This window comes from Panthera leo, chromosome A3, assembly GCF_018350215.1.
Source record: "Panthera leo isolate Ple1 chromosome A3, P.leo_Ple1_pat1.1, whole genome shotgun sequence".
Lineage (NCBI taxonomy): Eukaryota > Metazoa > Chordata > Mammalia > Carnivora > Felidae > Panthera > Panthera leo.
In genome coordinates, this window is record NC_056681.1 from 23531444 (window position 1) to 23546932 (window position 15489).

At 39.4% G+C, this 15489-nt stretch overlaps 1 protein-coding gene across 12 annotated transcripts in view; it reads left to right on the forward strand.

Moving 5' to 3' along the window:
• Nucleotides 1-15489, forward strand: part of LOC122215607 (RNA-binding protein 12) — a 35050-nt gene that overhangs the window by 7531 nt on the left and 12030 nt on the right. For 4 of the 12 annotated variants that reach the window (XM_042931093.1, XM_042931092.1, XM_042931095.1 and 1 more), the window contains exon 3: nt 1450-5872. The exons of 6 other annotated variants lie outside the window; for them this stretch is intronic. In XM_042931093.1, coding sequence (XP_042787027.1) covers nt 1472-4303 — 2832 coding nt within the window. In that variant the 5' untranslated portion in view covers nt 1450-1471 and the 3' untranslated portion in view covers nt 4304-5872. Of the gene's footprint in view, nt 1-1449; nt 5873-15489 lie in introns of those variants that run through there. 2 more of the 12 variants (XM_042931103.1, XM_042931100.1) reach the window with 2 other exon arrangements.

The window sequence follows — 15489 nt, forward strand, 5'->3', positions numbered from 1 at the left end:
GTTATATATGTATATGTTTTTTAAAGTTATTTATTTTGAGAGAGAGTCGGGGAGGACCAGAGAGAGAGAATCCTAAACAGGCTCCATGTTGTCAGCGCGAAGACTGATCATGGGGCTCAAATTTACAAACTGTGAGATCATGACCTGAGTAAAAGTCAGACCCTTAACCAACTGACAGAGCCACCCAGGTGCCTCTAATAGGTTTATATTTAAAAGTTGATATTTAAGATGGATTGGAAAATACCCTATGTTATTGACCACATAAATTTCAAATTAATATTTTTTTCTAGTCCGAAGAATTTGTTTTGTATCAGTTTACAAAGGGCTGCCCTTGCATTTACACTTGAAAGCCGTAAGAACTGAAATAGTGAAATTTTACTTAAATCTGGGAGAAACTTTTCTTTTCGACTAGTTAAACATGAGACATCTAAGGAGATCAGTGAGCTCCCAGAAATTCCACAGTAATTACATTGGGTAGGAGACTATAACAATCACTGAATAAAGTTTATATACCCTAGTTCTTTTTAAAACAAAAAAATACCCTTTTTTTTTTTTTTTTTTTTTTTTAAATTATCAGCCTTCTGTGAGAAAAATGAATGTGTGTGTGTGTGTATTGGTAGGTTTGGGAATGAGTCATTGGATCTGAGTTTTAATTAAAATAGCTTTGGTGAATGGCACTGTAACTAGGTTCTATTTTTTGGAGTGACGACTATGGATAACTAAGATTTTGGCTATTTTATTCAGTAGTTCTTTGGATTCTTAGTATGTATTAACCTTGTTTGTAGTAACTAATTCCATATGTAGTTTTCTTTAATAAATAGAGCTGTAATGCAGATTGAAGAGTTTTAGGATGAAATATGGAATCAGTTCTCATTTGAGACTTGAATCTACTTTAGAGTTAATTATTTGTAATTCATTAGTATTCCAGTTTTCTGTTTCTCTTTTGCATTTTGAGATTGAGTCATATAAAATGACACTGATAATTCTACAAAGTTGTCAAGTTTATAAAGGAAAATGCTAAGTCACTTTTAAATACTAACTTTGATACATCCTTTGCATGCTTTCCCCCTGCAGACTGTTAAACTTTGTGTCCTGATCTGACTTATGCATTTCTTTTAAATCTTACTGAATAATTAGTGGTCTGAGTGATATAATTGGTGATTTTACTTTCATTATGGTGGTTTTTTTTCCTGAAACTTTTGAGTCATAGGACTGAACTTCTAACTGTTTACAGAATTAATGTCTTTTGGAAGTTGAAATTGTCTAGGTTTTACATTGTAAACGGCACATAATATTCAGTTTTTAGAATATTCAAATTAAAAAAAAAACAAACCCTACATTGCTTGAGATAGTTTGAGGGCCTAATAAGGTAGCTGGTCATTCTTGTAGCTAAAAACTTGGTGTGATGAACAGGAGTCTGACCTGGCCGTTGCCTTTTCTCATCTGCAGGTGTGTGTGGTTTCAGCGCAGCATGGCTGTGGTCATCCGTTTGCAAGGTCTCCCAATTGTGGCGGGGACCATGGACATTCGCCACTTCTTCTCTGGATTGACCATCCCTGATGGGGGCGTGCATATTGTAGGGGGTGAACTGGGTGAGGCTTTCATCGTTTTTGCCACTGATGAAGATGCAAGGCTTGGTATGATGCGCACAGGTGGTACAATTAAAGGGTCAAAAGTAACACTTTTGTTGAGTAGTAAAACGGAAATGCAGAATATGATTGAACTGAGTCGTAGGCGTTTTGAAACTGCCAACTTAGATATACCACCAGCAAATGCTAGTAGATCAGGACCGCCACCTAGCTCAGGAATGGGTGGCAGGGTAAACTTGCCTACAACAGTACCTAACTTTAATAATCCTTCACCCAGTGTAGTTACTGCCGCTACATCGGTTCATGAAAGCAACAAAAACATACAGACATTTTCCACAGCCAGCATAGGAACGGCTCCTCCAAATATGGGGGCTTCTTTTGGGAGCCCAACGTTTAGCTCAACCATTCCAAGCACAGCGTCTCCAATGAACACAGTCCCACCACCACCAATTCCTCCAATCCCAGCGATGCCATCTTTGCCACCAATGCCGTCCATTCCCCCAATACCAGTTCCTCCTCCGGTACCTACATTGCCTCCTGTGCCTCCTGTGCCCCCAATCCCCCCAGTCCCTTCTGTGCCACCCATGACCCCACTGCCACCCATGTCAGGCATGCCACCCTTGAACCCGCCACCTGTGGCCCCTCTACCTGCTGGAATGAATGGCTCTGGAGCACCTATGAATCTGAACAATAACCTGAACCCTGTGTTTCTGGGTCCATTGAATCCTGTTAACCCTATCCAGATGAACTCTCAAAGCAGTGTGAAACCACTTCCCATCAACCCTGATGATCTGTATGTCAGTGTACATGGTATGCCCTTTTCTGCAATGGAAAATGATGTCAGAGATTTTTTCCATGGGCTCCGTGTTGATGCAGTGCATTTGTTGAAAGATCATGTAGGTCGAAATAATGGGAACGGATTGGTTAAATTTCTCTCCCCTCAAGATACATTTGAAGCTTTGAAAAGAAACAGAATGCTGATGATTCAACGCTATGTGGAAGTTAGTCCTGCCACAGAGAGACAGTGGGTAGCTGCTGGAGGCCATATCACTTTTAAGCAAAGTATAGGACCTTCTGGACAAACCCATCCCCCACCTCAGACACTTCCCAGGTCAAAATCGCCCAGTGGGCAGAAAAGGTCGAGGTCAAGATCACCACATGAGGCTGGTTTTTGTGTTTACTTGAAAGGGCTACCATTTGAAGCAGAAAACAAACATGTCATTGATTTTTTTAAAAAGTTGGATATTGTGGAAGATAGTATTTATATCGCTTATGGACCCAATGGGAAAGCAACTGGTGAAGGCTTCGTAGAATTCAGAAATGAGGCTGACTATAAGGCTGCTCTGTGTCGTCATAAACAATACATGGGCAATCGCTTTATTCAAGTTCATCCAATTACTAAGAAAGGTATGCTAGAAAAGATAGATATGATTCGTAAAAGACTGCAGAACTTCAGCTATGACCAGAGGGAAATGATGTTAAATCCGGAGGGGGATGTCAGCTCTGCCAAAGTCTGTGCTCACATAACAAATATTCCATTCAGCATTACCAAGATGGATGTTCTTCAGTTCCTAGAAGGAATCCCAGTGGATGAAAATGCTGTACATGTTCTTGTTGATAACAATGGGCAAGGTCTAGGACAGGCATTGGTTCAGTTTAAAAATGAAGATGATGCACGTAAGTCTGAACGCTTACACCGTAAAAAACTTAACGGGAGAGAAGCTTTTGTTCATGTAGTTACTCTAGAAGATATGAGAGAAATTGAGAAAAATCCCCCTGCCCAAGGAAAAAAAGGGTTAAAGATACCTGTGCCAGGTAATCCTGCAGTTCCAGGAGTGCCCAGTGTGGGAATGCCCAATGCGGGAATGCCCAATGCGGGAATGCCCAGTACAGGAATGCCCAGTACGGGAATGCCCGGTGCGGGAATGCCTGGTACAGGAATGCCCGGTGCTGGAATGCCTGGTGCCGGAATGCCCGGTGCCGGAATGCCTGGTGCGGGAATGCCCGGTGGAGGAATGCCTGGTGCAGGAGGTGAAGAACATGCCTTCCTGACTGTAGGATCTAAGGAGGCCAACAATGGGCCTCCATTTAACTTTCCTGGTAATTTTGGCGGGTCGAATGCCTTTGGGCCACCACTCCCTCCTCCAGGATTAGGAGGGGCCTTTGGTGATGCTAGGCCTGGTATGCCTTCAGTTGGAAATAGTGGTTTGCCTGGTCTAGGACTGGATGTTCCAGGTTTTGGAGGTGGACCAAATAATTTAAGTGGGCCAGGATTTGCAGGAGGCCCTCAGAATTTTGGAAATGGCCCTGGTAGTTTAGGTGGCCCCCCAGGTTTTGGAAGTGGCCCTCCTGGTCTTGGAAGTGCACCTGGGCATTTGAGTGGGCCGCCAGCCTTTGGGCCTGGCCCTGGGCCTGGGCCTGGCCCAATTCACATTGGTGGACCCCCTGGCTTTGGATCTAGTTCTGGAAAACCAGGACCAACAGTAATTAAAGTGCAGAATATGCCCTTTACTGTGTCTATTGATGAGATTTTAGATTTCTTTTATGGCTATCAAGTGATCCCAGGCTCAGTGTGTTTAAAATACAATGAAAAAGGTATGCCCACAGGCGAAGCCATGGTGGCCTTTGAATCTCGGGATGAAGCCACAGCCGCTGTCATTGACTTAAATGACAGACCTATAGGCTCAAGGAAAGTAAAACTTGTCTTAGGGTAGCTGTTCACATCAATTCTTTATAGGGTAGATCTTCATAGTGCTGTGATTAATGCATCCAGATTGTTTTCCTAGTATTTCCAGGTTAGAACCTGTGGATTGTTTCAATTGCATATAGATTGGTTTCTATAACAGAGCATTGGTTGACTGTTTACAGAAGATTCACTACCAGTATAAATATTGCTGTATGTTACAGTAAAGCTATCTGGAGAGAACACAAAAATGATTTTGGCATACCATTAGAGAAACCATTTGTAAAACACAAATGACCATATAAAGCTTATCAAGGAGTCTCTAGATTGGTTTTGTTTTATATCATATGAGATGAAGAAAATAGAAATGTCAATAGAGCTCATTAAGGGTGCTCTTGCCAGCTGCTGAAAAATAGAAGTTGGCTACTCTTGGAATTTGGTTTAAAGCTGGACAGATTTGCTTTGTTATAGGGTCAAAGCTTTGTCTAAAGTCCTCATTTTCTTTTAAAATTGAATAAAATCTCTGTATACAGATTCACTGTATGTACCTTTATTGCTTCTTGAGGGTTCTTGCTGTATAGACAGTCCTGCTTCTGAAGTTGCTGCTTTTTTGTTTGCCTAATTGACTCATTTGTAAATGAGCAGAACTGTTCTTGTTGTTGTTGTTTTAATATAAAATTCCACACTTGGTTTGTGCTATAACCTTGAACTTTGATTTCTAATGTCACACTTAAAACTGTGTGAAATAAGTACTTTTGCCACAAAAATAAAATATGGAGTCCTCTACCTACCAGAGCCTTTTTGGTTTGACCGCCACGTTTTAGTTTAGTCAGTTTAAAAATTGTTCATGTTGTTTGGATGGCATCAAAAACCCGAAACCACTTGTAATAATCATTGCTTAAGATGCTGGATTTGAAGTCCTTTCCATGATGGACTGATATTCTGGCAATTTTGTTCTGTCCCAAATTTGTGTGAAATTTTGGCCTGTAACTAAACAAAGAGGGTCCATTTATAAGAAAGAGCATTATTATATCTAGTTTTGTTTTTTTTTTAACTGAAGTTGAAATTGTTAGCTTTGTTAGCAATAGTGTTATAGAATAAAAGATCCATAAGTGGTTCCATAGATGTGCATTTAATCCTGTTACTTTGGGGGCTTTTTGGTCTAGTTGTTTGATCAGGAGCCTATTTATAAAAATTCTTCATAAGGAGTACAAGTGCAGAGTACAAGTGCAGCTGCCAGAGGGGAGAGAATTGAGACTCTTTGCCCTTTCATACTCTTTTCTTTGGCATTCAGGACACTAAGGCAGGAGGACCACATGGGTTCTGGTTGGTAAGTGTCCTTGTCATGAAAACATTTGCCTTACAACATCCTGCTCACTGATACAAAAGGCTCTACTTATGGTTACTTTCCTTCTTAGTTAAAATGCTCTAAAGATGTGTCACATTATATTATAAACATATGGAATGGGAGATTGGTGAGATATCATGAAAAACAAATTTTGTCTTACTTGGGCCTCTGTCTTGGTTTGAAACATTCCCAACATTTCTTGCAAATCAATGTACTTACAAAGGGGTCAGCCTTTTAAAAGAAGTATTTCCTGTTAAAAAAAAAAATAGTGCCTTTTTGGTGTTGCAAGTCAGTGGAACACTGAAATACAGAGTCTCGTATAATTTAGAGTTAAGAGTGGTAACAGTTTCATTTGTGTGATAAGATTTGGAGAGACTTTTCATCACTACAATCTTAGAGGATTGACAGTACAGGATTTTTTGTTTAGGGAGAGGATTATTTAGACTTTCAAAGAAGACATGGCTGTGTTGTGGGTCTTTTGACAATTCATGAATGCATATTCGCTTTGACAGATCACTAGATACTGCCTCCTCAACTAAAAAAGCAATATGATGTTTATATATGCTGTTCAATTTAAGTTTTCTATTAAGTAATCATTTCTCATTCCAAAGACCAAGTGCAGAAAACTTCAGCGCTGCTTGGGAGTCTTATTTCAACTGCAGTTTATTTTCCCCATTGGAGAGCTGACTATTTTCATTTTAGAAAAATGGGTTGTTTGAAGATGAAAGCCTTTTATCTTTTTTCCACAGTTTATTTTGGTTATATGTTCGTACAATCTTATTAAATATTTCATATACTTTATTGCAACTACTTTGTTATTTCTACATCTCAGATAAATGCTGAAAAGGAAAACTTGATTTCATTGTTCATCAAATTAAATAAATTAAGAAAATAGTGGTTTGTGTAGAAATTGGAGAGAACTGTGTTTCATATTTGGTTGAGTCACAACAGTGCTTCTCGTTGTGAAATGTAATTAAATGCTTTGCCCTCTGGAACTTGATTTTTGTGTATCTGAGACTTATTAATATAGTGCTAACTGCTAAGCATACTGTTCATCTTGTTCTGGGCATTGGAGTTTGAGTTTTAAAAAATTCTTGAAAATATGCTCTGTGAAATTATTCATACCTCTCTTCCTGCAAATTTTCTTATAACTAGGTTTGGGGTAAAAATGAATTTCTTTCTCATTTGCTTTGTATGGTATGAAGGATTTGTAAAGCTTTGCTTAAAGTTGTGTGCATTTGTAAACACTATCATGATATTTTCAATTTTCTGTGTAAATTTTGTCTGTTTTTGGTGACATGAACGGAAGAGAATCTTTTCCTTTAGGATTAATTCCCTCCCCACCCCCTTGCTGGGGTGTTTTGGTTTTTTTAGTTTAAAGGATTAGAGAAATCTACAAAATGTATTTTATAAATAAGCAATTTTGTAAACTTTTTCTGAACTCGGGTGAAACGTTTAGTTCACAAGCAAAATTTGGAGGTGTATTCTGTGTTTAATACTGTAGTTTGGATGTATAATTATTAGTGGTGTTTTTTTTTTTTTTTTTTTGTTTTGTTTTTTTAACGCAACACTGTTAAGTGAAATGTAGTTCCTAGCTTTGTGCTCCAAGTTGTCAAAGCATCAACCGTGAAAATTGCATTAGGAAACTTTTTATTCACAATTTCAGAGAGTAATGTTCAGTGTAATTAGGTCAGTCTTAACACACTGGATGAAAATCTAGGGCCGTGTATGTACGTAAGCAAACATACCTTGGATAAAATAAGGATCCATGAAAGCCTTAATCAAACTCAAAGTCCTTTTTATTGGATTCTGTCATTGTGTACAGGCGTGGGTCAAGTGTTTAAAAATAAATCCACTCATCAATTTCAAGAACATTTAAAAATGAGTAAAGAAACTGTAAAGTTGCTGCTAGTTAAATCTTCTGTAAGAATTCCTGGCAGTGATCACTTTTAAAACTTTCCCACTCTTGCAAAATTACCACATTTAAGTAGTTTTACCGGCAGTTCTACAGTAGTCCAAGCTTTAGAAACCAAACACAATAAAACGATTCATTGCCAGTATGGCCACAACATTGCCAGCAAATACTGCCTTGGCATCATTCAGCAGAGGTTTTTGTTTATAAAGATGAAGTCTTGAATACTGTTCAATAAACTTGTCACAAAATAAAAGAGGCTGATGCTTTTAATGCTTTACACAAGAGTACTCTATTGAGCTATACCATCAGGGTTTTTTGTTTATTTGTTTTGTTTTGTTTTTAACTCCTACAAATACTTTGTGCCTTTGGAAAGATGGATTTGGTGATCTTGGAGGTAACCATTGTTGCTTATCCTTGTCTGCTAATGCTGAAGTGTGGAAAGAAGATACCTGGAACGGCAGGGAGGAAACTTGATTCTAGGTCAAATCTGTGGTATCCACCTTTTCAGACTTTTATCTTGTGTGCTTTGCTAGCAAGCCACTTCGTTATGTGGACTCAGAAAGTATGAGAAACCAGATCTTTTTACAGAGGGAGTCTTAAAGGGGGCTGTGAATTGTCTTTTTAAAAAACTGATTAAGAAATGGAAAAAGAAATCTTCAGAATGCATTGTCAGTTGCACATACTTCTAAAGCTTTTTCTTTTTTGTTTACTTATTCTTGTATGAGTATGTGAGGTGTTTTGAGGTGTGGGAGAGGAATCAAAAATACTGCTGCTTTCTGACATTGATGCTCTGGTTTTGTCCCTTCCACATTTGTTCAACTGCTAAAAAAAATTAGCAAATGAAAAGTTTCCATAAACTCCAGAGGCCTTAAAAAAATCTGGATTGGAGTTGCAGATAAACTAGTGGGCTATTTCTTTTAACCAAAGCTCTTGAATAATATAACTTTTACCTTTATCACGAAAGTTTTTAGTCTGTTTTGAGTTTCAATACTGAAGTTGTTTTAGAGGGGTTTAGACTTAAACATACTTAATTCCAGGTGGTTGCTGAACTGTTCTAAAATTATGACGGTTTGACTAAGCATTTGAAAAATCACAGGGTGAAATCAGCTGCCTACAGATACCCAGAATGGCCCTTACCATCTTAAAGGGATAGACCGTATGCTAATAATACATTTCGTTTTCTTGTTCAGGAGAGAGCCCTCACTTTGACTCATTGTTGTCTGCTTTCCAGTGTTTTACAGCAAGAAGTGGTTTATCAGTTTGTGCATCGCCACCATTCTCCTTACCCCCCCAAAAGTAGAGCTTTTATGGGATATGAGAATCCGAATCTAAGAATATGCTTTTTAATTAAAAAATTGTTTGGTGTCAGTTTTGTCTTTTTAGTATAAAATCTGATAGATTGCATTGACTTATCTAAAATGTTCTGGAAAGAGTATACTCTGGTGGTGGCACAATTCTTTGTTGCTATAGTGACTTTTCTGGAAAACCCCTTCTGTTTGTACCTGTTCATGTAAATGTTAATTCTTTACTGTGCTTCCTGGATTTATTCTTGTTGCCTTGAGCTACTTTATGCCAGATGATCTCAGAAGCTTCTTAGAATATGGCTCCTTTTCTGGATCAGCATAACTAACAATGAGCAACTAAGGTGGCACTGCTTTTCTACATATTGCTCTACTACTGAAGAGTACAGAAGGGGCAAAAAAAATAAAGCCACTTGATGAAAGCATTCTAGCCCCAGGGGCAGAAATCTGGTGGCAGGAAATAGTGCTGAGGCAAATCTCATTAGCTGTTATCTTTGAATTCTTTTAAGAGGCCCAGGAACCTTTCCCTAGTGAAAATGTTGATAGTTAAATCATAGATACTAAGAAAAGTTGTAGAGAAGTGGCTAAATGACACAACAGACATTGGAATTGGCATCCCAGCTGAACCAGACATCTGGATTCTGATTTTAGTAACTTAATATTTCAAGTCATTTTTCCCAGTCAGCCAAAGGCTGTTTCATGTTGAGAGAAGGAGGAGGTGACTATTTGGGGAAAATAGAGGTATGACCAGCAGTGGAACATAATTCAATATGGACAGAGTCAGATGTTGAAGAATTGTAACAGTCCCAGGAGTAAGTTGTGCTATATTCAAACAGGCTGCCCTTAGTGTTTGATTCTCTCTACATTCTGATACTGCCTGTTTCCCGCCTTTTACCTGCTTACAATACTAAATCTGCTGGTAACCAGGGCCATGAGTTTCTCACTGCTATCTCTGTAGTCTAGACTCTTAATGGTGGGGGGCTGGGGGGGGTGGGGGGAGATGTGACCTCACTCACCATTCTTCATAAATAAGATTTGTCATTTAAGCATTTGTGCTACATACCAAATGTAACAACCACATTGTGCTACCATAAGTCACTTGTTAGTCCTTGCAGAGTGGGGAAGGTTTAAGGGTAAAGAAATTCAGCTACTTTATTAAGGGATCTTAAATCATACTAACTGGTGCTGTTGCTGATTTCATTTTCCTTTTGTTCCACTTGGAAGTGAGTTAATGCCATCCTCCACTACACTCCCCCACATACAGTGTTGCTGTACAGAGATGGTCATGTCCTTTATACAGAACTCGCTTTCTGTGGTGTAGGCCTATGGGACCATCAGGGTCCCTCTGCTATAAATCTGGCTAAAGTGGAAAGACTAATGCAGCTCTTTCTGAAGTAGATGCTTCCAGTTACCTTGCTTTGATGATCATTGAATTGACAGGTTGGAATTGGAAATGTCTTTTGCCTCTAAGCTTTTAAGACCGTTTCACATGGATAATCAGCTTAGCCCTAGCAGTAACCCATGCTAACTAAATTTTTTGAGCAGTGTTATGCGCCCAGTACTTCCATGCTGTGGTAGAAAAGGAAACAAAATAAGATGCCTGTTCTTAAAGACCTAAGGTCTTAAATTGTACAAGTAAGTGCTCCATTGTACTTGTGCATGTACAGGGTACACTCATGTCCCACAGGAAATGGATAAAGGGTTTCCTGGCCAGTTGCTAAATGGTCAGACAGAACAAGTGTAATGGAAGCCTTGTGTGTAAGCTGAGGGAAGGCATGATCTCTAACCAAGGTTCTTGGGGACGTAATATTAATTTAGTAAAATGAAATGATTAATTGTGTGCGGGAACACAGTGGCACTACCTAAAATGGTATTTGTTCTGGAGGCTCTTAAAATTGTTCCATAACAGTGTAGCCTGAGTGGTGTGACTGAGCTGAATGGTGAGTAAGGCAGGCAGGTAAGGGTTGGTACTAGGAGTGTCCTGACCTAGCAGAGGGATAGAATCTTTTATCTTTTTAATGACCTTTTGACTAGCTGCTGTATACCACTTCTTATAAACAAATGGCCTAATAAGACATTCATAAATGGTCCAGAATTAAGTGAATTCCTCCATCAGTTTAACCAGTTGTATATAGTTGACTATCTGAAATTCATTCTTTTCTAGTTTTACATTGATTTGATATTTTTAGCTTTTCTGAATGAGATGTCCACTACTTTGTTCTTGTTATTCCAGATCAGCACTGTCCAGTAGAGTTTTGTCCAATGGAAGTGTTCTCATCTGCATTCATATGCTGATTATTAGCCACTGTAGTAGCTACTATTTTTTTTAAAAGTTTATTTATTTTGAGAGAGAGGGAGAGTGAATTCCAAGTAGGCTCCACTGACAGTGCAGAGCGAGACATGGGGCTCCATCCCACCAACCGTGAGATTATGACCTGAGCTGAAATCAAGAGTTGGACCACTTAACTGACTGAGCCACCCAGGTGCCCCTGTAGTAGCTAGTATTAAATTTAATAAGCCACATGTGGCTAGTGGCTACTGTATCAAACAGCACAGTTCTACGTTCACAGAACAACAGAAAATTTGCTTTTCCATGTCTGATCTTTGGAGATTCCCCATGTTAGGCAACACTGTCCAATAGAAATAAGAGTCACTTACACTATTTAAATTTTTCTAGTAGCCACGAAAAAGGTAAAACAAAACAAAAAAAACAAGTTAATAATACATTTTATTTAACTCAGTATATCCTGAAATGTTACCATTTCAGTATATACTCTAAAAATTATTGAGTTTTTTTACCAAATTTTTAATGTGTATTTTATAGCATATTGTGATTTGAACTAAGCGTATTTCAGGTGCTCAATATCCGCTTGTGGGTAGGAGGCCATCCTTTTGGACAGTACAGATTTAGAATATAAGAAAAGTTATCCCCTGTCATTTCTCTTAGCTGTGCTGCCTCTTTCAGCTGTGTGTTTACTTTTGAGTATTTGAATTTTGTTGTGTTCCTCCTAACCTTTCCCCTTCCTCTTATGTTGCCATGTTTTTTTGAGGCAGTTTATTTGCCTCAGTTAACATTTTTATGGGCTACAGTTACCTTTTTCACTGACTAACTAGGTCTTACATTATAAACTTATTAATCCTGCATCAGAATCCAGCAGCAGAAGTAGAATCTTTTCCCTTCTCCCCACCCCACCCCATCCTACACCCCATCTACAGTGGCAAGTGGGCAGATCAGTGTGTGTCTGTAATGTGGTTTCCTTATTGTTCAAGTCCTCTCTCTTATTTCCCAACTTCTCTAACATACAAATTCTGAAGAATAACCCATTTTAAGACCTCCTGTGTATCCCAAGTGGATTTATTCCAGTAAGGGGTGCTTGCATTATGAACAGTAGGTAGGTTTCTTTTTCTAAGGCTCTGGTCTGCTGCTGTTCACTCGGCTTCTTTATACCATACCTCACATTGCACACTGGAAATGCACTCGCTCTTACCAATACCCTTTTCCTGGAGTTGCTCAGGAAGGTGGTCCAGTACTGTTGTCTTCTACACTATGCAGGCAATAGGCAGGAGTCTCGTTAAAAGAAGGTAGATTAAAAGAATGTAGATTCCAGCAGGGCAGGCTGGTGGGCAGAATTGGCGGCCTAGTAGGTGTTCTATGTAAATTTTGGTATAAATCACATTTTCCTGAGTTCTACCTTGCAGAATTTGTGCTTGTTATTTAAAGTTTATTTCTTTGATAAGTCCTATAAACGTGGAGTCTAGCAGTTCCTGTATTCCTGCCCTGACGGACAAATAGAACATGTGGTAGATGCAGAATTATTTTCCATCAGTGTATAAGTCTAGTTGGTACAGGTCATGGGAAGAGACCACATGAGGCTCACTGCTCATGTGGAGTGGCCAGGTGGATTTCAGATTGGACTGGATTGCAAGGTGTGAGCTGTTGCTAAAATGGATGGAAAAGAACACATTTTTAGGCAGTTTGGTTGTGGTTCATTAGTTATCGTGTGTCCCAGGGCTAATCATTTCCTTTCTCTGGTCTTAGTGTTTTAGAAAATTAGATTAAGCTAGATAATCTGATTATACCCAGTTTCAAGCTTCTGTGAGCCTGTGTACCCAGCCTTTCTGTTTCTGGAAGTTTGTAGGTAATTTGAACCTTAAAACTAAAGAAAGGCCAGTGGAACTCAAAATTTTGGTCTGGTGATGGCTCTGCTGCTTTTTCTGAGTGTGACAGCAGTCTCACACTGCAGCTTGAGAATTTCATTAGGAGAGAAAAGTAGGGAGGGCCTTCATTCCTGCCAGTTAGGTCCTCTGGGGCAGGTGGACCAGCAACATTTTTCTTGGTTGTCCCATGAACCGACAAGTTTGATGATGATGCCACAAAAGGATCCATTTATGAGTACTGAGAATAGGATCAGTTAACACATTATTGGGCACTTACTGTATTAGTGTCAGGCAGGGCATACTTTTCCATCGTTGGCCTCATTTAATCCTCAAAATAACCCTGTAAAGTTGGCACTATTGTTATTATCCCCACCTTACAATTGGGGGAAATCCAGGGGAAAAGAAGCAAAGTGACTTGCTCAGTTTCATTAATAGTAAGGATAAGCAGATAATATTCAATCATAAGCTGTCTGCATGACTCCAGAGACAGAGCTCCTCCTTTAACTAGTGCCTGTCCCTTACTTTTGGGAGATGTGAAGGGCCACTGGCAGCACCCTTCTGTCAGGGGTCTTGAGCTTGCTGGGGAAGGGACTCTGACCTTGCTCCAATACTCTTTATTTTGAAGTAGGCAGTTGGAGGCTTTGTGTAAACACATCAGAGTCCTAGGGCACAGAACTCCCACCAGTACAGTCCTATTTTGCTTGAAGGCTACGTGTTCTTCCTCAGTTTGCTTCTTTTCCCCCTATCAAATTCACTCCTCAAGCTAGGTTCTTTTTGAATAGTTGGACACCAGTTGTATTTGTTCAACTTTTGATAAGTCTTTTGGGGATATTGATGTAGTTTGACTTTAAAACTTTTTTGACTGTCACAGAATATAGTCACAGGAGAAACCCTGTGACTGTTTATTGTACCATATTTTCCCCCCTTTTCACTTTTTGTGTGACATTCACATTTTAAGCTTTATAGTATTGCCAAATACAGTGGCAACCAGACTTCTAAGTATCATATGGATCTAAACCAAATTATTGCTTAACATTTTAGTTTTAAACACAATTTGAGTAGCCTATGGTCATATGTATTAATAAAGACTGTGTAGTTTTATAGTAAGGATTTTTAAGTAAGGATTTACATATTTTGTTCAGTTTGTGACCTGTGAGGCTGTCTTTGGGGCTGCTAATTTAAATTTGGGAAATCTCTGTGTTATACAGAAGGAGAAGCAGGGGTTAAAGAAAAACTTGTCTACTGTATCCATGTCTCTTGATGAGGCAGAGAAGGAAAGGAACAGTGGTGGTGGGCATAGTTTGTCTTTTTAATCTGAAGGGAAAGGAGTATTCCATCCGTGGTGTTCTGCCCATTGGGAGCCTGTGGAGAATTTCCTGATTGGCTTTCAGGACTTGATCTAGCATCTGAGCTGCTCCAGCATGCCAAGGTAGGCAACAGGAGTGTGAGCATGGCTTTGGTTTGTTGGAGTGATCCTGCCACCCATACATTTTGGTGCTCTATTCTCCTCTTCGAAGCCCGAAAATGGGATTGAAATCTGTTTTTTTTTTTTTTCTTTGTTAGGACTTTGGGAAGGGAAGAGGGCAGTGTAGTTCCTAAACATGAAGGAGTGCTCAACTGGCACTGAATGGATCCAGGTGGATCCAGGAGAACAGATCTGTTCTTGGAATTTTGAAGGGCAGAGTTAGAATCTCCAAGGCAGGGCAGGGGATGCCATAGAAAACAAAGGACAAGTTAGTCCCTATTGGCAAAGTGGGATTCCCTATCAACAATAATAAACTGGCTAGCTGCGGGAAGGGAAGCCCTGATTTTTAAGATTTGCCCCATCTCTGTGGCTTAAACCTAAACCTTTACCAAATTCACTTACAAAATTATGTCATATGTACCACTCATCTCTTGCAAACCATACAGGCCTGCTCCAGCACACTGCTACAAGCCTCCCTCAAGGTGTTTTGAATTGCTGTCCTGTGCTTAGGTCTGTGCTGTGTGAAATAGGAGATGCTGAAGCAGTGTTTGTTCTACAGATGTTTGTTATTTTATGGACAGTCAAGGAGCTGGAAACATTGACAGTTATGGTGTAGATTGAGTATAGTAGTCCAGGGTGAGAAGTTGTTGAGTGATCGAAATATTGTGAAAAAGAGAACATATAAGAGGTAGACTTGAAGGATAAATAATAGCTAATAGTTATTGGTAATAATAGTTGCAGGATGTGATAAGCACGTTGCATACATTATATACAGCTTTAGAAAAAGATTATACCCCCCACTTTACTCTCGAAGAACCTGAGCCTTAGAGAGTATTTTGCCCAAATTACATAGGTAGGACATTGTTCTGGTGGGTGCATTAGTAGTACCTCATTGTGGCCAGGGAGAGGAGTAAGGCCAGTATTTGGAGCCTGGTCTCTTGACTGCAGAACCCATACTCTTGCCCACTACATCATGTTGCTGTTGGATACAAGAAGGAAAGTTCTTCAGAAGAGAAGGATATGACTATAG